General features: G+C 45.8%; 1 protein-coding gene across 2 annotated transcripts in view; it reads right to left on the bottom strand.

Annotated features, from left to right (window-relative positions):
* The window catches only part of ntn2 (netrin 2), a 64,183-nt gene that overhangs the window by 11,937 nt on the left and 27,493 nt on the right, over window positions 1-24,753 (bottom strand). For both annotated transcript variants that reach the window (XM_031799842.1, XM_020454541.2), the window contains exons 3-4: window positions 11,204-11,392; window positions 2,186-2,335 (exon numbers count right to left, since the gene is read on the bottom strand). In XM_031799842.1, coding sequence (XP_031655702.1) covers window positions 2,186-2,335; window positions 11,204-11,392 — 339 coding nt within the window. The remainder of the gene's footprint in view (window positions 1-2,185; window positions 2,336-11,203; window positions 11,393-24,753) is intronic.

Raw genomic sequence — 24,753 nt, 5'->3', positions numbered from 1 at the left:
GTTATGAACAGTGTGTGTAGAATTGCAAGAAATAAGCTCTAAAACTGCTAAATTGTATATCCGCCAACAAGAGGGATGTGAACAGTTTCTGTTATGAACAGTGCGTGTTATGAACAGTGTGTGTTATGAACAGTGCGTGTTATGAACAGTGTGTGTTATGAACAGTGCGTGTTATGAACAGTGTATGTTATGAACAGTGCGTGTTATGAACAGTGTGTGTTATGAACAGTGCGTGTTATGAACAGTGTGTGTTATGAACAGTGCGTGTTATGAACAGTGTGTGTTATGAACAGTGCGTGTTATGAACAGTGCGTGTTATGAACAGTGCGTGTTATGAACAGTGCGTGTTATGAACAGTGTGTGTTATGAACAGTGTGTGTTATGAACAGTGCGTGTTATGAACAGTGCGTGTTATGAACAGTATGTGTTATGAACAGTGTGTGTTATGAACAGTATGTGTTATGAACAGTGTGTGTTATGAACAGTGTGTGTTATGAACAGTGTGTGTTATGAACAGTATGTGTTATGAACAGTATGTGTTATGAACAGTATGTGTTATGAACAGTGCGTATTATGAACAGTATGTGTTATGAACAGTATGTGTTATGAACAGTGCGTGTTATGAACAGTGTGTGTTATGAACAGTATGTGTTATGAACAGTGTGTGTTATGAACAGTGCGTGTTATGAACAGTATGTGTTATGAACAGTATGTGTTATGAACAGTGTGTGTTATGAACAGTGTGTGTTATGAACAGTATGTGTTATGAACAGTATGTGTTATGAACAGTATGTGTTATGAACAGTGTGTGTTATGAACAGTGCTTGTGTCCATAGAAATAGAAATAGGCTCAGGATGTTCCCCGATGCTGGTAGACCTGAGTCTGGAAACCGCTGCAGTATGGTACGTTTTCCCCAGTATGTAACATGGTAATGGTATTCCAGTATGTAACATGGTAATGGTATTCCATTATGTTACATGGTAATGGTAATCCATTATGTTACATGGTAATGGTATTCCATTATGTAACATGGTAATGGTAATCCATTATGTTACATGGTAATGGTATTCCAGTATGTTACATGATAATGGTATTCCATTATGTAACATGGTAATGGTATTCCAATATGTAACATGGTAATGGTATTCCAGTATGTACCATGGTAATGGTATTCCAGTATGTTACATGGTAATGGTATTCCAGTATGTTACATGGTAATGGTATCCAGGATGTTACATGGTAATGGTATTCCAGTATGTTACATGGTAATGGTATCCAGTATGTTACATGGTAATGGTATTCCAGTATGTTACATGGTAATGGTATTCCATTATGTAACATGGTAATGGTATTCCAATATGTAACATGGTAATGGTATTCCAGTATGTACCATGGTAATGGTATTCCAGTATGTTACATGGTAATGGTATTCCAGTATGTTACATGGTAATGGTATTCCAGTATGTTACATGGTAATGGTATCCAGGATGTTACATGGTAATGGTATTCCAGTATGTTACATGGTAATGGTATCCAGTATGTTACATGGTAATGGTATTCCAGTATGTTACATGGTAATGGTATCCAGTATGTTACATGGGTATGTTATGGTTTCCCTGTGTGGTTGGTTTAGTGTAAAGCCTTTAGTTGATGTGGTGGCAGAGACTGGTGTGGGCATTCTGTAAAAACCCTGATGGAAACCAACCCCTTGAATGAAACCAACCCCTTGTCCTTGGAGTGGGAATGACAACACAGATACAAACAGAGCCCGGAGTTGAGGTGGACAGGGAGGTTGAGTGTGTGTGTGTGCCACCACTGGGGCCTTCAGCACAAAGGAGGCCTTGCCTTGGTCACGCTCTGGTGCACCCACAGACGTCAGCACTGGTGGATAGATTACTGGCCAGGACCACAGCAACACAAGGTGTGTGTGTGTTTGCGTGTGTGTGTGCGCGTGCGTCTGTGTGTGTGTGTATGTATGTGCATATGTATGTGTGTGTGCAGGCTCGATTCCCACAGGCTCGATGTGGCTACTGATAGCAAAAACAGTACACTGCCTTCCCCTGGTGACAAGTAAATATGTGCTTCTGTTAAATGCATGTCAATGTGTGTGTGTGTGTGTGATATTCTCACTGATGCAAGGGTCGGTTGAGCGGCCCTGTGTGTGTGTATCTGTGATCTACTTACTGATGCAGGGGGCCACAGGTGAGCGGCTCTGTTGGTAGCCCTTTGCACAGCGGTTGCATGTGATGCCCGTCACGCCGTCCTTACAGGGGCACTGGCCTGTCGTCTGGTTACATGTCTTACCTGCCGCACCCACCGGGTGGCAGTCACAGGCTGGAGAGAGGGAGGGAGGGAGAGGGGGAGGAGGTGAGAGAGGGAGAGGGACAGAGAGAGACAGAGAACGAAACAGAGAGTGAGAGAGAGGGCGAGGGACAGAGAGAGAGAAACAGTGAAAGACAGACAAAGACAGAGAGAGAGAGACAGAGAGAGCGATAGAGAGAGCGGGAGTGAGAGCGAGGGACAGACAGACAGACAGACAGACAGACAGACAGACAGACAGACAGACAGACAGACAGACAGACAGACAGACAGACAGACAGACAGACAGACAGACAGACAGACAGAGAGAGAGAGAGTGCGAGAGAGAGTGTGCGGGAGACATAAAGAAAGAGAGAGAGAGTTCCAGAGAAAGATAGAGAGAGAGAGAGAGAGAGAGAGAGAGGAGATGGTTAGATGTGGCCAATTGAGAAACATTTAAGTCGCCTACGGTTCGTCACACATATTCAATGTCACTTTCAAGGTTTATTTGTGACTCGACTCAAATCAGATGGCATTTTGAACCCTCTTATGAATAGGCTCTGTAGCACAACACATCCTAGTTAATCATCAACTGCCATTGAAGTATCCAACTGTATTCCAGATGCAACAGGACTGAGTGTTCCTTTAGTCTATTTACTCTATCATTCACACTCCAGGTCTGGGATTCCTTCTGCTCAATTGGGCTACCCTGCTACTGTCGCCTCCAGGTTTACGGACCTGACACTGCCTGGCAAAGATGTGTGTGTGCATATGTGTGTGTGTGTGTTGATAGGGAAGAAAAGCCTCCATTTGTCCGGTCTCTTAGGTGCTACGCTGGTGCCTGTTTGTGTGTGACACCCACTCTGCCCTTTCATCACTTCCCAAAAATCTGCCTGGCGCCCGCTGCGTACCAACAACAACACGCCACCCAGAGAGAGTCCCCGTCCCCCCGGCCTTTTATGTGCTGTTATGGTATGCGCCGTCCGTCCGAACGCACCTTGAGCAATACGGGTCTTCTTCTGTTTAAAGAGCTGCTGGGATACAAGACCCGGCCTGTTGGTCAGCTCCTCTCTTACAAGAGCTCTTTACAAGGTGACAGAGAGGAGAGGAGAGGAGAGGAGAGGAGAGGAGAGGAGAGGAGAGGAGAGGAGAGGAGAGGAGAGGAGAGGAGAGGAGAGGAGAGGAGAGGAGAGGAGAGGAGAGGAGAGGAGAGGAGAGGAGAGGAGAGGAGAGGAGAGGAGAGGAGAGGAGAGGAGAGGAGAGGAGAGGAGAGGAGAGGAGAGGAGAGAAAGACATGCAGAGGAGAAGAACGGTGAAAGGGAGAGAGAGGGCTAACATGTTCCAAACTTTGCCTCTGGTGTGCTCATCAGCATAAACAAGACTAAATCTCCCTCACCTCACCTTGGTTCAACCCGGCTCAACAAGGAAAACAGACATGTCTTCCTTGGGAAGCCGCACACAGACACACACACAAACGTAGAAGATAAACCTCTCCATCCGCAAGCTATCAAGTATCACTATTACACGTTACACTGATCAATCTGAGACTATCTTGACACATAAAAACACATAACTTTAATATCCCCATAACATTTTACTTTAAAGGGTGCGATTGAACACTTTGACTTGGCTTGGAACTGCAGCTCCTCTGTCCAGGCAATACAAAAGTAATGCTTTTGGAAAAATTCACAAAAAAAAAAACTCTGCCCCCTCGATTCAATGCTAATATTTTGCATTTTATCTTGTCGATCTATTCTGGCATAAATAATTGCTTTTGGCCAAAAACAACTGGCCCCCAAAAAAACTGCAGACGGGGGAAGAAGGCTCTTTCCCTCTACTTTGGGCTTAATTAGGTAGAAAACAAGCTCGCCAAGTTGCAAAATTGCAAAAGCAAACTGCATTACTTAAGTGTAATGTGATAGCTGGTAATTGTCCTCCTGCTTTTATAAAAACAACAAGAAAGGGCGAAACGAGCCTTTGGGGAAAACCCAGTAACCCAACAGTCTCTGATAGGGCTTGCCAAGGAATGGCAGCTGCTAACATGAGGAGTTTTCTTCAGGGCCTTGCTGTGTTGTTCCCTCAGTGTGTGTGAACATGTTTATTTGTGCTGATCATTTTGCCATCACAACTGAGGAGTAAGGACTCTACCACCTGTTGATTTGGGAGGGGTGTGGTGAGGTGGAGGGAGTCTGGACCATGAGAATTAGGAGTGGGGGGGGGGGTTGGGGTGGAGGGTTAGTGCTTTGATCTTCAGATGCACATGTGGCTGTTCCGTCCGGGTGTCCGGCTGGGGTGTCAAAGTGTGTACGCCTGTTTGAAGCTTGCGCTCGCTTCGTAAATCTGATGGCTCGCGTTGCATGTAAAATCCCCACCACCTGACCCAGCTTCAAACTCACAGAAGGCTTTGATTGGCCGTTGGTTGGCAGTGTTGGTAATATATTAGTAATATACGTTTGTATTGAGTGGGTTGGCGCACAGGGAGGTTGAAAGTCAAATGTGTGTCCGGTTCCTGTTTTGCTCCATGTCTACCATGTGACTTCTCTCCTGCCAAAATGTCCTTCTCTCCTGCTCTTGTTCCTGTGCCCAGGTGCAGCACGGACGGGGCCACGGCTCCATTTGGAATTTCTGCCATTCCTGGGATTGGCGCCCCTTTATACGGTACGTGTTAATAAAGCACAGCTGATGAGTCCACTAAAAACCCACAGTTGGGAGTCCAGAGACATAGGTTGTAGAACAACACAAACGTCTCTGATTTCATAACACAGCACTACTCTATGCACAATAGCGATATAGAAAGCAATGCTCTACACTCCAGAGAGACTAGAATAATCTGGTAGTTTATAAAAAGAAAAAATGCAAATCATGTACAAACTGGTTTGCTGTACTAAATGGTGGGGACAGAAGTGTAAACTTCCCGTCATTTGATCTGTCTGGTAAAGTCTGTGCCAGTCTGGATGATACCTGCATGCCTAGACTTGTGGGACGGCAACAGACAATCATTTCTGAACCAATCCATTGTTTCGCTGATTGTCTAATAACAAAGGCAACTGGTACCAAACGTTGTGTTACTAACACAGAAACAAATGAAGGAGATGTTAGAATATGGCCATCTTATATTGGTACAATCAAAACATATTTATCTGCATGTTTATGAGTTGAACATAATACCTCATTAAAAGTCAAATATGTTGTTATAATGCAAATACATGTTCATTCAATCCATGTAACTGCTTTAAAATGGGATTAAAGTACTCTGTAAATCTACTGTTATTTATTGTGTTCAAAGTCTGTTAAGCTCAGAAGAACAACAGATGAGTGCCAGGATGGTGTTCGGGGAGGGGCACCCCCGTCCCCTCCCCCAGCCACTCTCCTCCATCCTCACACCGTCTTTCTGAAGTTTTACGCGCAGGGGCTTGGGCCAGTTAAAAAGCTGTAAAAATGTCCTCAGATGTTGATGACTATTTAAGCCTGTGTGACTGAAGGTGTGACAGACAGACATCGCCTTGGGACTTGTAGTCTTTGGACAGCAGGCGTTTGCTCACTCTTGAACTCTGAATAGATCAATGGCGCTCAGTGTGTGTGTGTGTGTGTGTGTGTGTGTGTGTGTGTGTGTGTGTGTGTGTGTGTGTGTGTGTGTGTGTGTGTGTGTGTGTGTGTGTGTGCGTGCGCATGGGTGCAAACAGTATGTGTGTGTGTGTATGTGTGTTTTAACAAACCATGTGAGTGCGTGTGAGTAACTGAGTAAACAGTACTTTCAAAAGGGGTCCAAGTATTTCACCTTTTCTAATTGGGCGGTTTGCTCTGTAGACATCTGGTCAATACTGGCATGAGCGTTTCGGTTTTGGAATGATTTATCTTGGATTTCCTAATTCCCTTGTTTCTACGAAGTTATTCTATAAGAAATTATTCGCATATGGTCCACTTCAGAAGCTACTTGGAGGACAAATCTATATATTTTCAGTATAAAGTATATTTGAGGCTTTTTGTTGGCAAGGACTGCTGACATATTCTACGGCCTAAATTTAAATTCCTTTCTTTGACATTAATTATAGTCGATATAGATGCCAAGACTAGGACATGTTTGGAGACACATAAAGCTCTGACATTGAAGACCTCGTAGACACTGGTTACACCCGAGCTGGTTATGGCATGCATGTTTCTTTAATTTGCCGGCTGATATTATGCACGTAGCAGCGTAAATCCGTGGATGGAGAGTGGCAGCGGCCGCTGCCCAGGCCTGCAGGAGCTTGAGACACCCCACAGAGAGGCACTCGGGGCTGGGGCAGAAGGCCGAGGGCACTTGGGGTGGAGGGGGGTTGGGACCTGTGTGTGTTTGTGTGTGTGTGTGTGTTACCTAAGCACAAGGGTGTAACTGAGAACAGATGGGAGTGACGCTGCCACTTGACCCATCCATCAGAGTCTGGCCTGTCCATTAAACTGGCAATCCTTATAGACTGTGTGTTGGACACGCACACATGCACGCGTACAGACACCCACACACACTGGAGCACACACACAGCAGGTCCGACATGGACACTCGTCCACAGAGGAGGTATGATTGGAAGCAGACATTCTACCCCCCCCCCCCCCCCCCCCCCCCCCCCCCCGCCAACCCTCCAGACCTAACCGCCCATTCCTTAGTCCCATTCAAAAAACACCTGTATTTTACTGCCGTTACTCCATTTCAGACGTGACACCGACCATTTTTGACCCTTGACCCTTCTCCTGGCCCTGTCACAAGAGGAAAAATATATAAAACACTACGGCAGAAAAAAAAGGTAGAACGAATTGGAGGATTAGAGAGAAGAAGGGAAGAGATGAGAAGAGAGCATTCTCCTCGGACAGAGAGGGAGAGAAAGTGAGAGAGGAGGAGAGAAAGGGAAAGAGACAGGTTCTAAAACGGACTAGGATTGCTCTGATCAATCATGGTGCCAGCCGCCCAGGTTGAGGGCCGTTTCCACGGGAACGTTCATTTCCGTCACATCTTGCTATCCGAGAGGAAGGCGATAAAGTTTTTACCGCCGCGCGGGTCTGACCCCGAACTGCTCCGCTTTGATAAAAACAGATTGCACAGCCTCCAGGGCCCAAGCACTGCCGCATGCGCAGGCACGGGTTGAGTGTGTGTGTATGTGTGTATGATGGGTCTTGCAATAGCACCGGGGACATACATTTCCATACAGCTGCTGCCAATATCAACACATCTGTGGGAGTCTTATCTATACGTGTGTTACTTGTAATTTGTTAAGGGCAAAAGACTTCTGCTAAAGTCAATTACTGTGTCACATTGCATGTTGTACCATGGTCAATTGCTCTGTGAGTGGAATAATAGAATGGGTACTGTTTAACTGTAGTACAGTGTGATAAAAAATGATTTAACATGTACAATAGTAATGTGCTGTCCCGTACTTGACTCCTTTTGATTTAAAAGCTGCTTGGGTTAGCCCCGGAGTGGAAAACTGACCAGGGGTCAAATACGGGAGATTCTCCCCATGAAATCTCCAACAAAAGCCCTTCACAGCTATGAGTGTTGGCAGTTCTCATCATCCATGTTGTTTTGAGCTCTCTATAAGCGATCCCTTAACATCTCACACTAACCTACAGAACTGAGAAAGAATGCAGTCTCCCTCTGCTATTGATTTGCATATTTCCCCGAGCAACAAGCGCAGGAAAATTGGGTTGTTCTCCAATAAGAAAAAGCTCTTTGCGCAAGCCAGAAAAATATACACTGCAAATTCAAAACATTCCACAATTCAAACACCACTTTTTCCACGAGAAATAACTCATATACTAATTTAATGTGGCTTGTGGTCCAGAGGAATATTTTTTCTGTGGATTTTTGCAAGAACAGCTTCTGTGACAAATGATTTACTTACAGAGGCATGGTATCAGTTTGGAAGTGAGGATGCCAGCCTAATTCTTAGAACATTTCCGTCAATGCTATAGGGTTATACAGTGGGGAGAACAAGTATTTGATACACTGCCGATTTTGCAGTTTTTCCTACTTACAAAGCATGTAGAGGTCTGTAATTTGTATCATAGGTACACTTCAACTGTGAGAGACGGAATCTAAAACAAAAATCCAGAAAATCACATTATATGATTTTTAAGTAATTAATTTGCATTTTAACGCATGACATATGTAAGTATTTGATCACCTACCAACCAGTAAGAATTCCGGCTCTCACAGACCTGTTAGTTTTTCTTTAAGAAGACCTCCTGTTCTCCACTCATTACCTGTATTAACTGCACCTGTTTGAACTCGTTACCTGTATAAAAGACACCTGTCCACACACTCAATCAAACAGACTCCAACCTCTCCACAATGGCCAAGACCAGACAGCCGTGTAAGGACATCAGGGATAAAATTGTAGACCTGCACACGGCTGGGATGGGCTACAGGACAATAGGCAAGCAGCTTGGTGAGAAAGCAACAACTGTTGGCGCAATTATTAGAAAATGGATGAAGTTCAAGATGACGGTCAATCACCCTCGGTCTGGGGCTCCATGCAAGATCTTACCTCGTGGGGCATCAATAATCATGAGGAAGGTGAGGGATCAGCCCAGAACTACATGGCAGGACCTGGTCAATGACCTGAAGAGAGCTGGGACCACAGTCTCAAAGAAAACCATTAGTAACACACTACGCCGTCATGGATTAAAATCCTGCAGTGCACGCAAGGTCCCCCTGCTCAAGCCAGCGCATGTCCAGGCCCGTCTGAAGTTTGCCAATGACCATCTGGATGATCCAGAGGAGGAATGGGAGAAGGTCATGTGGTCTGATGAGACAAAAATAGAGCTTTTTGGTCTAAACTCCACTCGCCGTGTTTGGAGGAAGAAGAAGGATGAGTACAACCCCAAGAACACCATCCCAACCGTGAAGCATGGAGGTGGAAACATCATTCTTTGGGGATGCTTTTCTGCAAAGGGGACAGGATGGCTGCACCGTATTGAGGGGAGGATGGATGGGGCCATGACCAACAACCTCCTTCCCTCAGTAAAGAGCATTGAAGATGGGTCGTGGCTGGGTCTTCCAGCATGACAACGACCTGAAACACACAGCCAGGGCAACTAAGGAGTGCCTCCGTAAGAAGCATCTCACGGTCCTGGAGTGGCCTAGCCAGTCTCCAGATCTGAACCCAATAGAAAATCTTTGGAGGGAGCTGAAAGTCCGTATTGCCCAGCGACAGCCCCGAAACCTGAAGGATCTGGAGAAGATCTGTATGGAGGAGTGGGCCAAAATCCCTGCTGCAGTGTGTGCAAACATGGTCAAGAACTACAGGAAACGTATGATCTCTGAAATTGCAAACAAATGTTTCTGTACCAAATATTAAGTTCTGCTTTTCTGATGTATCAAATACTTATGTCATGCAATAAAATGCAAATGAATTACTTAAAAATCATACAATGTGATTTTCTGGATTTTTGTTTTAGATTCCGTCTCTCACAGTTGAAGTGTACCTATGATACAAATTACAGACCTCTACATGCTTTGTAAGTAGGTAAATCTGCAAAATCGTCAGTGTATCAAATACTTGTATTTGACACACAAGTATTTAGTCAGCCACCAATTGTGCAAGTTCTCCCACTTAAAAAGATGAGAGAGGCCTGTCATGTTCATCATAGGTACACTTCAACTATGACAGACAAAATGAAAAAAAAAATCCAGAAAATCACATTGTAGGATTTTTCACGAATATATTTGCAAATTATGGTGGAAAATAAGTATTTGGTCACCTACAAACAAGCAAGATTTCTGGCTCTCACAGACCTGTAACTTCTTCTTTAAGAGGCTCCTCTGTCCACCACTCGTTACCTGTATTAATGGCACCTGTTTGAACTTGTTATCAGTATAAAAGACACTTGTCCACAACCTCAAACAGTCACACTCCAAACTCCACTATGGCAAAGACCAAAGAGCTGTCAATAGGACACCAGAAACAAAATTGTAGACCTGCACCAGGCTGGGAAAACTGAATCTGCAATAGGTAAGCAGCTTGGTTTGAAGAAATCAACTCTGGGAGCAACTTAGGAAATCGAAGACATACAAGACCACTGATAATCTCCCTCGATCTGGGGCTCCACGCAAGATCTCACCCCGTGGGGTCAAAATGATCACAAGAACGGTGAGCAAAAATCCCAGAACCACACGGGGGACCTAGTGAATGACCTGCAGAGAGCTGGGACCAAAGTAGCAAAGCCTATCATCAGCAAGGGCATTGAAGATGAAACGTGGCTGGGTCTTTCAGCATGACACTGATCCCAAACACAGCGCCCGGGCAACGAAGGAGTGGCTTCGTAAGAAGCATTTCAAGGTCCTGGAGTGGCCTAGCCAGTCTCCAGATCTCAACCCCATAGAAAATCTTTGGAGGGAGTTGAAAGTCCGTGTTGCCCAGCAACAGCCCCAAAACAACACTGCTCTAGAGGAGATCTGCATGGAGGAATGGGCCAAAATACCAGCAACAGTGTATGAAAACCTTGTGAAGACTTACAGAAAATGTTTGACCTCTGTCATTGCCAACAAAGGGTCTATAACAAAGTATTGAGATAAACTTTTGTTATTGACCAAATACTTATTTTCCACCATAATGTGCAAATAAATTCATAAAAAATCCTACAATGTGATTTTCTGGATTTTTTCCCCTCATTTTGTCTGTCATAGTTGAAGTGTACCTATGATGAAAATTACAGGCCTCTCTCATCTTTTTAAGTGGGAGAACTTGCACAATTGGTGGCTGACTAAATACTTTTTTGCCCCCACTGTATTGCACTTGTTGAAAATAAATAGCCATTTTTAATACATTTTTTTTAATGAATCTACTGAATCGACTGAATTGAAAAGGACTATTGACACCACAAACACTATTGTGAAATATACGCCTATAGTATAAAACCTATTCTCCATACCTTTGCAGGCACGGCGGTGTGTGATGGGCCTGGCCATATCCCGGTAGAAGCCCTCCTTGCAGTAGTGGCAGTGGCGTCCGGCCGTGTTGTGGCGACAGTTCATGCAAACGCCTCCGCTCTTCCTCCCCGACAACTTGTACAGCTCCATGTTGAAGCGGCAGCGCCGGGCGTGTAGGTTGCAGTTGCACGCTACGAGAGGGAGGGATCAGGGGAGGGGAAAAGAGAGGGGGGGAAAGAAAGAAAGGTTAGACGTCTTGAGCGTTCAGTGAGAATAGGTGCACTTCTTCATAATCAAAACACGTCCGAGGCACTTTGAAACAGGAAAAGTTGAAAAACCTTTGTTAAATTGGCATCGCCACAGTTTGAAAACAAGGCACAACACTATAGGTATATTGTGGGTATACTTTATACATCAAAATAATTTCCAAAGCACATTTTGAAAACACTCATTCAGATATATGAGCAATAGATGAAGCATTTACTGTAAGTCCTACAGTGTACTTTACCAGTATACAGTGTAGGATGTAGCTTAGCGTCAATACCATTATGATTAAATCAGAGTAGAGGGTGTGTGCTTCGTGGCTGTTACAGAAGTCATCAATCATGAGGCATATATTTTCAGAGCTAATTTTCCTCCTTCCATAATTAATGACTGGACCCGCTCTTGGCTCGCTAGTTATTAACAGACCCTTTTAATATCATGAATCCCTGATGAGCAGAACTAACCTCTCCCATCTAGTCTAAGACCTCTGTAGTCCAATAGAGGAGTAGGAAAGGCCCATGTACTGTAAAGTCTCAAGCCATGTGTCTTATAGCACCACAAGGATTGATCACTGTGGAAACTGTCTGTATGCCAATCAATCACAATATATATTTACATTTAGTCACATGTATTTCATGTATCGGGCGGCAGGTAGCCTAGTGGTTAGAGAGGCGAACCAGCAACCGGAGGGTTGCCAGTTCAAATCCCGGGTACGACTAGAACATCTGGTGGGAATTGAGCTGGCAACCAGAGGGTTGCTGGTATCAAATCCTAGATGCCGTTGCCTGCTGTGCCCTCGGGCAAGGCACTTAACCCCCCACAAAAACAGCGCCACGGGCGCCCAGTGTGGCAACCCCCCACACCTCTCCAGAACCTGTGTATGTATGTGTGTCTTTTGGAGGGGTTAAAATCAAATCAAATTGTATTTGTCACGTGCCCTGAATACAACAAGTGTATGTAGACCTTATAGTGAAATGCTTACGTACAGGCTCTAACCAACAGTGCAATTTCTAAGTAAAAAAATAATATAATAATAAATAAAGTTATTAGGTGAACAAAAGGCAAGTAAAGAAATAAAAACAACAGTAAAAAGACGATGAAAAATAACAGTAGTGAGGATATATACAGTAGCGAGGCTATAACAGTAGCGAGGCTATAACAGTAGCAAGGCTATATACAGTAGCGAGGCTATAACAGTAGCGAGGCTATATACAGGCACTGGTTAGTCGGGCTGATTGAGGTAGTATGTAGATATGGTTAAAGTGACTATGTATATATGATAAACAGAGAGTAGCAGTAGGGTAAAAGAGGGGTTGGCGGGTGGTGGGTGGCGGGACACGATGCAGATAGCCAGGTAGCCAATGTGCGGGGGCACCGGTTGATCGATCTAATTGAGGTAGTATGTACATGAATGTATAGTTAAAGTGACTATGCATATATGATAAACAGAGAGTAGCAGCAGCATAAAATAGTTTTTTTGGGGGGAGGGGCTAGCTAGTACTAAAGCCAACTTTATTTTTCATTACTTCAATTCACAAGATAGAATGAACCCGAATTAGGGCCATCAGGAATTGAAACTCTGCGATTCTTGAGCTTGGACGCTGCCATTGTACGTGACGCAACGAGAGTGCAACATGGGCAGTGAAGCAGCTTTCATTGATTTCAAAGGAAGCATTTCCTCAATGGCTGACAGCAATGCCGGACGCCCGATGGCTATAGCGTTAGGAAGAAACATTGAGAGGAACCAAGATCCTCTCTGCCAGTCATTTGGATATGAACACTCTTTGATCTCCAGCGCTGTGTTTGAAATGCCACCCTGTTCCCTATATACAGTAGTGCACTACTTCAAGGGTGCAATTGTGTTCACAGGCCAGGTAGGGTGTGGGAGATCTGCCCCTGAGATGGGAGAGACCTGGTCCAAATCCTTAACCCCAGTCAGGTTCAATTCAAACCTGAACTCAGATTCCTCTAACACTTGGCCAAGTGTTCAAAGAAGATTGCCAGAGCGTTTGGTGCCAGTTCAAAGTGATCCACGGAAATGGTTTGCGAGAAGCAAACAACAACAAAGAACTTGGATCCCAAAAAGTCTCAGCAGAGGACACTTCTCTGGGGGGGGGGGACAAAATAAATGTAATCAGATGTAATCAGATGTGAGTGTATTGACTGCAGTGAGTCAAAACAGGGTTCTATATCAATGACTGTTTCGTAAGGCGTAGACCACAACAGTCTGCACTGAATAAAAGCATGGAGCCATGAAGTGTTGCCAGTCACAGTGTGTGAGGGAGAGAGACTGACTGTGACTGACTTCTCTAAGGTCAGTGTTGTAACAACATCCAGCACAGGGACTGCCACCGCGTCAAGCATTCATTTTTTTAAGGAAAGCTTTTCATTTGATAACAAAATTACCTTTGATGGGACCATGAGATACTTGAATGAAAAATGTAAGGCCATGTCAATAATAACTGGAATTTCAAATCAAATTGTACTGGTCACATACACATGGCTGGCAGATGTTATTGCGAGTGTAGCGAAACGCTTATGCTTCTAGATCTGACAGTGCAACAGTATCTAACAGGTAATATCTAACAATTCCACAACAAAACCTAATACACACAATCTAGTAAAGGAATGGGATGAGAATATATAAGTATAAAATATAAGGATGAGCAGTAACAGAGCGGCTAAGATGCGATAGATAGTGAAGAACATATAGTGAAGGATAGAGTATATACATATGAAATGAGTAATGCAAGATATGTAAACATTATTAAAGTGACTAGTGTTCCATTTATTAAAGTGGCCAATGATATCAAGTCTGTAGGTAGGCAGCCGCCTCTCTGTGCTAGTGGTGGCTGTTTAACAATCTGATAGCCTTGAGATTGAACAGCTTCTATCTCTCTGGCCCAGCTTTGATGCACCTGTACTGACCTCGACTTCTAGATGGAAGCGGGGTGAACAGACAGTGGCTCGGGTGGTTGTTGTCCTTGATTATCTTTTTGGCCTTCCTGTGACATCGGGTGTTGTAGGTGTCCTGGAGGGCAGGCAGTTTGCCCCTGGATGATGCGTTGTACACACCGCACCACCCTCTGGCGTGCCCTGCGGATGTGGGCGGTGCAGTTACCGTACCAGGTGGTGATACAGCCCGACAAGATGCTCTCAATTGTGCACCTGTATAAGTTAGTGAGGGTTTTCAGGTGACAAGCCACATTTCTTTCAGCCTCCTGAGGTTGAAGAGTCGCTGTTGTGCCTTCTTCACCACACTATCTGTGTGCGTGGACCATTTCAGTTTGCCGGTGATATGTAACTTTCCACCTTCTCCACTGCTGTTCTGTCGATGTGGATAGGTGGGTGCTCCCTTTGCTGTTTCCTGAAGTCCACCATCATCGCTTTTGTTTTGCTGACATTGAGTGAGAGGTTATTTTCCTGACACCACACTCCGAGGGCCCTCACCTCCTCCCTGTAGGCTGTCTCATCATTGTTGGTAATCAAGCCTACCACTGTAGTATCGTCTGCAAAGTTGATGATTGAGTTGGAGGCGTGCATGGTCACGCAGTTGTGGGTGAACATGGAGTACAGGAGAGGGCTGAGAACGCACCCTTGTGGGGCCCCAGTGTTGAGGGTCAGCGGAGTGGAGATGTTGTTTCCTACCTTCGCCACCTGGCGGCGGCCCATCAGGAAGTCCAGGACCCAGTCACACAGGGCGGTGTCGAGACTCAGGGTCTCAAGCTTAATGATGAGTTTGGAGGGTACTATGGTGTTGAATGCTGAGCTGTAGTCAATGAACAGCATTCTTACATAGGTAATCCTCTTGTCCAGATGGGATAGGGCAGTGTGCAGTGTGATGGCGATTGCATCGTCTAAGGACCTATTGGGCGGTAAGCAAATTGGAGTGGGTCTAGGGTAACAGGTAGGGTGGAGGTGATATGGTCCTTGACTAGTCTATCAAAGCACTTCATGATGACAGAAATGAGTGCTACGGGGCGATAGTAATTTAGTTCAGTTACCTTAGCTTTCTTGGGAAAAGAACAATGGTGGACATCTTGAGGCATGCCTTATTGCCTTATGGAGGGAATAACTACACTGTTTGTATTCGGTCATGTTTCCTGTCGCCTTGCCATGATTAAACGCGGTGGTACGTGCTTTCAGTTTTGCGCGAATGCTGCCATCAAGCCACGGTTTCTGGTTAGGGAAGGTTTTAATAGTCACAGTGGGTACAACATCTCCTATACACTTCCTTATAAACTTCACAGAGTCAGTGTATACGTCAATGTTATTCTCTGAGGCTACCTGGAACATATCATAGTCCGCGTGATCAAAGCAATCTTGAAGCGTGGAATCCGATTGGTCCGACCAGCGTTGGATAGACTTAAGCACGGGCACTTCCTGTTTTAGTTTCTGCCTATAGTAGGGGAGCAGCAAGATGGAGTCATGGTCAGATTTGCCAAAAGGAGGGTGGGGAAGGGCCTTGTATGCATCGCGGAAGTTAGAGTAGCATTGGTCGAGTGTGTTACTCGCTCGTGTACTGCAATTGATATGCTGATAGAATTTAGGTAGCCTTGTTCTCAGATTAGCTTTGTTGAAATCCCCAGCTACAATAAAAGCAGCCTCAGGATATATGGTTTCCAGTTTGCATAAAGTCCAGTGACGTTCCTTGATGTCCGTCTTGGTATCCGCCTGTGGGGGGATAAACATGGCTGAAACAAGCCGGCACTGGAATCCGGTTTCTCAACTGCTACTCAGCAAAGGGGTTTCTGGCACAGAGAGATGGGAACAGAGCCCTTTCTCGCTGCAGTTTTACAGGGTCGCGCAGGCTCCAGGAAAAGAGCACATTCACAGACTCCTTCTCTTGGCAATTACGCAGACAATTTGTATGGAATTCTGAAGTTAATTAAATACTAGTTAGGTTTGAATCCCTCTCGGACTTGTTCTTTTTCTGTAGCTATGCCGCTGCTGGCTCTTCGTGGTGTGTTTTAGGAGGCTGGTGGCACGGGGTCTGGGTTTGACCCTTGACCTCAAGCTATTTTAAGGGTTTGGGGAAGGGTTCACTGCCGCTACCTCGCTTTCCAACCATGGTGAAGTGTCTGGACCATAGACATGACATTATTGGTCTGGAAACTTGGATGGATGGCACTTGGATGGATGGCATGGATGGTACAGTAAGAAGAACTGGGATGGGTGAAACCCACAGCAGACTAAATCATAATACATTTTTAAAAAACAGTATATTAAAATACAGGTATTAAGGTGTGTGTTAGTCCTTGTGTGGGTGTGTATGTGCAAACCTACATGTGTATGCGAGAGTACTATGTGTGTGTGTCAGTGTGTAAAAACAGCATGTCCAATTTCTCCTTAAGAGGATGTGACAAAGAACACACCCGCTGGAACAAGGGCAGGAGGGTGGTATAGAGGTTGGAAAAAGGGGAGGAGGGGGTGGAGATTGTGATCAAACGCCTCAAACACACACACACACAGCTGCGAGCACTTGTGTCCATTAACACCTTGTAGTGGGACATGAAAGCAGGAGGATCACTGGCACCCTTTTCTCCAGCCTTAATCCTTTACTGCCACACGGCCCACCTTCATAGCATATATAAGTGGAGGAATTTAAAGTTCAACTCAATATTAGGACTTTTCTACACAAAGCTGGATCAACAGATGGTCTAAACTGTCATTTTGAATATGAATGAATTCAACAATAGAAAAAAAGGTCCAAGCGTTCTAGAGTTGCTATCCAACATAAGAGGAGAGATCAGATGTCGGATTAGACCTGTTGAGAAAGAGAGAGTGTGCTTGTGTATTGTGAATCAGTTGCTTGCACTACCGACTGGACCTGATGCTTCAAACAGGACTTGTGCTCATTATTCCGCCCTCTCTTTAAAAAGAGCTTGGGAAGTGGGGAAGAAAGAGAAATGAGAGAGAGGAGAAAGATAGAGAGAGGAGTGGAGGAGAGGAGAAAGATATAGAGGAGTGAAGGAGAGGCGAAAGAGAGGAGAAGGATAGAGTGGAAGAGAAAGATAGAGAGAGGACTGGAGGAGAGGAGAAAGATAGAGGAGTGGAGGAAGATAGAGGAGAGGAGTGGAGAAAGATAGAGAGAGGTGTGGAGGAGAGGAGAAAGATAGAGAGGAGTGAAGGAGAGGAGAAAGAGAGAGGAGAGGAGTGGAGGAGATGAGAATGATAGAGTAGAGGAAAAAGATAGAGAGAGGTGTGGAGGAGAGGAGAAAGATAGAGAGGTGTGGAGGAGAGGAGAAAGATAGAGGAGTGGAGGAGAGGAGAAAGATAGAGGAGTGGAGGAGAGGAGAGGAGAAAGATAGAGAGAGGTGTGGAGGAGAGGAGAGGAGAAAGATAGAGGAGTGGAGGAGAGGAGAGGAGAAAGATAGAGAGAGGTGTGGAGGAGAGGAGAGGAGAAAGATAGAGGAGTGGAGGAGAGGAGAGGAGAAAGATAGAGAGAGGTGTGGAGGAGAGGAGAAAGATAGAGGAGTGGAGGAAGATAGAGGAGAGGAGTGGAGGAGAGGAGAAAGATAGAGAGGTGTGGAGGAGAGGAGAAAGAGAGAGAGAGGTGTGGAGGAGGGGAGAAAGATAGAGAGAGGAGTGAAGGAGAGGAGAAAGAGAGAGGAGAGGAGTGGAGGAGAGGAGAAAGATAGAGAGAGGGGTGGAGGAGAGGAGGTGATAGAGAGAGGTGTGGAGGAGAGGAGAAAGATAGACAGAGGTGGGGGGGCTGTTAACTTCACCTCAGTGCCTGCTCCAGGATTTGCTGCACCACTTGGAATGTTTATGGGTTTGTTTTGAAGTGATGTACACACAACCACTAACACACACACACACAGGTACACAAAACACACACGCACACGCACACAGCAGACAAACTCCCTCTAATTAGGCTCAGCAGGGATAACTGAAAACCGGCGAGGGCCATTTTTCAATTCATTAACACATCAAAGCTCCACTGGAGCTCTCCAAAAACACTCGCTAATTGTTATCTGTTGGAGGAAAAACCGGAGGGGGTTTGAAAGAAAGCTTATGGGGGAAACAGCAGAGGACCCTGGGAGGCAAGGGCCCAAGCGAGCGTTTTTTTATAGGTCAGAGTCGAACGCTCCGAACTAAGTCCCTGTTGGTGCTGCTGCTGTGTGAAATTCCACAGACAAACGAAGACAAAGCCTCGGCAAATAGACAGCTGCTGAGACAAAGGATACGGGAGAGGTGTAGGGAGAGAGGAAACTAACAACACAGAAAGAGAGGGAGAGAGAGTTGTCTCATTGCGCCCCTCTACACGGAAACATTTGGGGCGGATCTCCACTTTCTCACTGTTAGTGGTGTCTAGTTCTTCCAATCAGGTCCATTCTGGGATTGGAATCTTACTGTAATATGAAATGATGAAGTCCTGGGTCATTGTCATTAGGCACCAAACAGAAGAAAACAAACTAAAACAGGGAGAGACAACCTGGAGTTATCCAATAAGAAACATTTGTTTTCGGGAGGGCCCTACGTTCATAATGAATACAACCCTGTTGTGTTGGAACACACCTGCCATTGAATAACCTGTAAAACATACATATGCATGTGCCTACTCTGTGCTAGATGCTTTCTCCATTATGCTTTCAAGTCCATTACAGAACAAAAAGGAACATGAGCAGACGCACGCGCACACAGTGCTTATTCTGAAATACTGCAAGTAGCGTGCATTTGTACTCCCCAGGCCTGCTAGTAGTGCTCTGGTGTCCAGTAAATCGGATAATATGCCTGCTGGAGAATGGAGAACTGAGAGAGAGTGAGAGAGAGAGAGAGATATGGGAGAACAGCTCCCACCATCGTTTTCTCACAGCGGGTCCTAATTGGTTCCACTCATTCCAAACGTGTTATTTCAGTCCGGCATCAGTCTGATTACCATATCAAACCCTACATATCACAATATTTACTCCACCCACACTTCATTAGTAGCCTTGTTAGTTTGGTTTGTTTATGTGCAAAGTACACATGAAGTACATCAACTACAGTTCTGTGTGTCTTAGAGAACAACCTTCCATGTAGGTAAAACCAATAGGAAAGACGAGGAAGTTTGGCTTGTTTTCTTAATGGCAGACTTTCATTGACAAATGGTCCGCTTGCTCGCTGAAGCCGAACTAGAAGGTGTCTACACACAAACCGGTTCAGCCTATGAAAAAGTTTATTAAACGTCCCATGGCAAATTGGCTCTGAAAAAAGTGCTATCCTATAATAAAAACTCAAATGCATTGAGTGTGCAATGTCTCAACTCCAGCTCCATATGTTAGGGATCTAACCTAATGTTTTGGTCCAAGCCAAGCCAGTGCGCCCAGCCAATTGATTTTGGATGCCTGTACGAACCCAAATCCCATGGCTAAAATTGGTCCTTGAAAATCGGAGCCCCCCCATGCCCAGGCCCCCGTCCAAACCTGGAGCCCCCCTGGGGTGCCCTGGGCCTGGCTACCACCGCCCGCAATGTGGGCCCCTGCCATCCACAGTGAGTCTGCCTGTATGTTTACGTGTGTGTATGCTTGTGCGCACGTCCGTGTGTGTGTGTGTGTGTGCTTGTGCGCACGTCCGTGTGTGTGCCAGGCTGCAGGCAGGTCCATGATTCCCTGGCCGGGGTATGACCACAGGCACGCGCCTGCCTGTGGATGGGCTCCGTGCCGCTTGGCCTGGTCCAACCACCTGCTCCAGAGCACCAGGGGAGCACCGGTTCATTATCTCCTCATTAGAGCCAGGTCCAGAGTACACACTCTGACAGGCACACACACTCACACACACAGATACTCACACACACACACACAAACAAACACAAAACATACGAACACACACGGTGACACGCACGCACACTCAACCCAGGAACCAATGACCACACACTGAAGACAAGGGACCGGGGACCGAACACCAGAAAGCAGAGGGACATGAGACTATATCAGATGACCACAGCGAACCACAATGACCAGAGACTAGAGATGAGGGAAGACTAGATACTGTGAGTGTAGACTAAGGCTACAGACCAGACACTACTAGGGTCTAAAGCCCTGGGGAAACAACAGCCCCATGTCTATCATTTATCTAAGAGAGACACTTCTGGCCCAGTAGCATGAGGAGGGGTTGTGGGCACACACACACGCCTAACGTTTCTCAGTTTCTCCCTCCCCTCCCCTTGACCCTCTCTACCCTCATTTTGCGGTTAGCCACACGCCGTCGGCTTAAGAGCCAGCTCTCGGGAGCCCTTTTGAACTGAGAGTCCCTTAATTCTCCTCCTCTCTCTCTCCCCCTCTCTCTCTCTCCCTATTTCAACACACACCTCTTTTCTTTCTTCCACTTTTTCTCTCTCCCCATTTCTCTCTCTCTCCCTCACCTATCTCTCTCTCTCTTTATCTCTCACTCGCTCCCCCCATCTCTCTCTCTCTCTCTCTCCCTCCCTCCATCTCTCTCTCTCTCTGGATGGCATCAACAGGGGGAAGAGTTTAACAAGATTAGGCTGGAGGGATGCCAGATTGGGGCCTGTTGTCAGTTGGAGTCTGCCTAAACTCTGGTCTTTCTAGTCCACTTCACCTCGCCACATATAAACATTGTTATCTCTGTCCCCTCTCTCTCGCTTTCTTTCTTTCTTTCCACTGGAAAGACCCAGTGGTCCAGGCGGGGGAACCTATTACACAATCATGTTAGCTCCATGTAGGACTGATACAATGAGATGAGGAAGATACTCATTTTGGAATAGGATCTCTGCATGTAAGCCACTGTATTTGGCAAAACTGAATTCTAAGGCTTAATGTGGACTGCAGTTGCTGTAAATGGTTTAGGAGAGATGGATCATATTGAGAGAGATGAACTGTAGGCTGTGGGTTAGGTGAAGAAGTGAAGGGTAAACTGATGGTTAAAGAGTTGAGGCAAAAGGTAATACTGACATTAGGGGTTAAGTGTTGAGGTGAACCGGAGGTGGAGTGGGTAATAACTATAAATAACTGAGATATTTCACTGAGGAGAGAGAGAGAAAGTGGAAGAAAAGAAAAGTGGTGTGTGTTGAGAGAGAGAGAGGGTCTGCTATACAAACTGATGGAAAGTGGTGTTGGGGGTAAAACATACGACATTATAAAATCCATGTACACAAACAACAAGTGTGCGGTTAAAATTGGCAAAAAACACACACATTTCTTCACACAGGGTCGTGGGGTGAGACAGGGATGCAGCTTAAGCCCCACCCTCTTCAACATATATATCAACGAATTGGCGCAGGCACTAGAAAAGTCTGCAGCACCAGCCCTCACCCTACTAGAATCCGAAGTCAAATGTCTGCTGTTTGCTGATGATCTGGTGCTTCTGTCACTAACCAAGGAGGGCCTACAGCAGCACCTAGATCTTATGCACAGATTCTGACAGACCTGGGCCCTGACAGTAAATCTCAGTAAGACCAAAATAATGGTGTTCCAAAAAAAGTCCAGTCACCAGGACCACAAATACAAATTCCATCTAGACACTGTTGCCCTAGACAAGGCAAGAAGGGCATTCTATGCCATTAAAAGGAACATAAATTTCAACATACCAATTAGGATTTGGCTAAAAATACTTGAATCAGTCATAGAGCCCATTGCCCTTTATGGTTGTGAGGTCTGGGGTCCGCTCACCAACCAAGACTTCACAAAATGGGACAAACACCAAATTGAGACTCTGCACGCAGAATTCTGCAAAGATATACTCTGTGTACAATGTAGAACACCAAATAATGCATGCAGAGCAGAATTAGGCCGATACCCACTAATTATCAAAATCCAGAAAAGAGCCGTTAAATTCTATAACCACCTAAAAGGAAGCGATTCCCAAACCTTCCATAACAAAGCCATCACCTACAGAGAGATGAACCTGGAGAAGAGTCCCCTAAGCAAGCTGGTCCTGGGGCTCTGTTCACAAACACACCCTACAGAGCCCCAGGACAGCAGCACAATTAGACCCAACCAAATCATGAGAAAACAAAAAGAGAATTACTTGACACATTGGAAAGAATTAACAAAAAAACAGAGCAAACTAGAATGCTATTTGGCCCTAAACAGAGAGGACATAGCGGCAGAATACCTGACCACTGTGACTGACCCAAAATTAAGGAAAGCTTTGTGTCACGTTCTGACCTTTATTTCCTTTGTTTTGTATTTATTTAGTATGGTCAGGGCGTGAGTTGGGTGATTCTGTCACGGTCTTCCTCCTTTTCATATGAAGAGGAGAGGCGAGAAGGATCAGAGGACCAAAATGCGGCGTGGTATGTGTTCATAGTGAATTTTAATAAAGAGAACACTGAACACTGCAACACTATACAAAAGAGTAACAAAAACAATAAACCAATGACGACGTGAAGCTACAAATGAGACCTGTGCTGACACAAGCCACTAACATACAGAATCATCCACCACAACAGGACCAAGCGGCGTGGTAACGGGCAACAGCAACAGCGGCGCAAAGAGGAATGGACATGGGACGATGTATTGGACGGCAAGGGTTGCTACACCTGGGAGGAGATCCTGGCGGGAAAGGATCGCCTTCCATGGGAACAGGTGGAGGCAGCTAGGAGAGCAGAGGCAGCCGGAGAGAGGAGCCGGCGATATGAGGGAACACGGCTGGCAAGGAAGCCCAAGCGGCAGCCCCAAAAATGTCTTGGGGGGGGCACACAGGAAGTGTGGCGACGCCAGGTAGGAGACCTGCGCCAACTTCCTGTGCTTACCGGGGGGCGAGAGAGACCGGGCAGGCACCGTGTTATGCTGTGGAGCGCACGGTGTCCCCAGTGCGGGTGCATAGCCCGGTGCGGTACATACCAGCTCCGCGTATCGGCCGGGCTAGAGTGAGCATTGAGCAAAGTGCCATGAAGCCGGCTCTACGCATCTGGCCCCCAGTGCGTCTCCTTGGGCCGGCTTACATGGCACCAGCCTTGCGCACGGTGTCCCCGGTTCGCCTGCATAGCCCAGTGCGGGCTACCGCACTGGCAGGGCGACAGGGAGCATTCAACCGGGTAAGGTTGGGCAGGCTCGGTGCTCAAGAGCTCCAGTGCGCCTGCACGGTCCGGTCTATCCGGTACCACCTCCAAATCAAATCAAATCAAATTTTATTTGTCACATACACATGGTTAGCAGATGTTAATGCGAGTGTAGCGAAATGCTTGTGCTTCTAGTTCCGACAATGCAGTAATAACGAACAAGTAATCTAACTAACAATTCCAAAAAAACTACTGTCTTATACACAGTGTAAGGGGATAAGGAATATGTACATAAGGATATATGAATGAGTGATGGTACAGAGCAGCATAGGCAAGATACAGTAGATGATATCGAGTACAGTATAACATATGAGATGAGTATGTAAACAAAGTGGCATAGTTAAAGTGGCTAGTGATACATGTATTACATAAGGATGCAGTCGATGATATAGAGTACAGTATATACGTATGCATATGAGATGAATAATGTAGGGTAAGTAACATTATATAAGGTAGCATTGTTTAAAGTGGCTAGTGATATATTTACATCATTTCCCATCAATTCCCATTATTAAAGTGGCTGGAGTTGAGTCAGTGTCATTGACAGTGTGTTGGCAGCAGCCACTCAATGTTAGTGGTGGCTGTTTAACAGTCTGATGGCCTTGAGATAGAAGCTGTTTTTCAGTCTCTCGGTCCCAGCTTTGATGCACCTGTACTGACCTCGCCTTCTGGATGACAGTGGGGTGAACAGGCAGTGGCTCGGGTGGTTGATGTCCTTGATGATCTTTATGGCCTTCCTGTAGCATCGGGTGGTGTAGGTGTCCTGGAGGGCAGGTAGTTTGCCCCCGGTGATGCGTTGTGCAGACCTCACTACCCTCTGGAGAGCCTTACGGTTGAGGGCGGTGCAGTTGCCATACCAGGCGGTGATACAGCCCGCCAGGATGCTCTCGATTGTGCATCTGTAGAAGTTTGTGAGTGCTTTTGGTGACAAGCCAAATTTCTTCAGCCTCCTGAGGTTGAAGAGGAGCTGCTGCGCCTTCTTCACGATGCTGTCTGTGTGAGTGGACCAATTCAGTTTGTCTGTGATGTGTATGCCAAGGAACTTAAAACTTGCTACCCTCTCCACTACTGTTCCATCGATGTGGATAGGGGGGTGTTCCCTCTGCTGTTTCCTGAAGTCCACAATCATCTCCTTAGTTTTGTTGACGTTGAGTGTGAGGTTATTTTTCTGACACCACATTCCGAGGGCCCTCACCTCCTCCCTGTAGGCCGTATCGTCGTTGTTGGTAATCAAGCCTACCACTGTTGTGTCGTCCGCAAACTTGATGATTGAGTTGGAGG

Source organism: Oncorhynchus kisutch, linkage group LG20, assembly GCF_002021735.2.
Source record: "Oncorhynchus kisutch isolate 150728-3 linkage group LG20, Okis_V2, whole genome shotgun sequence".
Classification (NCBI taxonomy): domain Eukaryota; kingdom Metazoa; phylum Chordata; class Actinopteri; order Salmoniformes; family Salmonidae; genus Oncorhynchus; species Oncorhynchus kisutch.
Note: the sequence above shows the minus strand (reverse complement) of the source record. Positions and strands in the feature narration are given on the sequence as shown.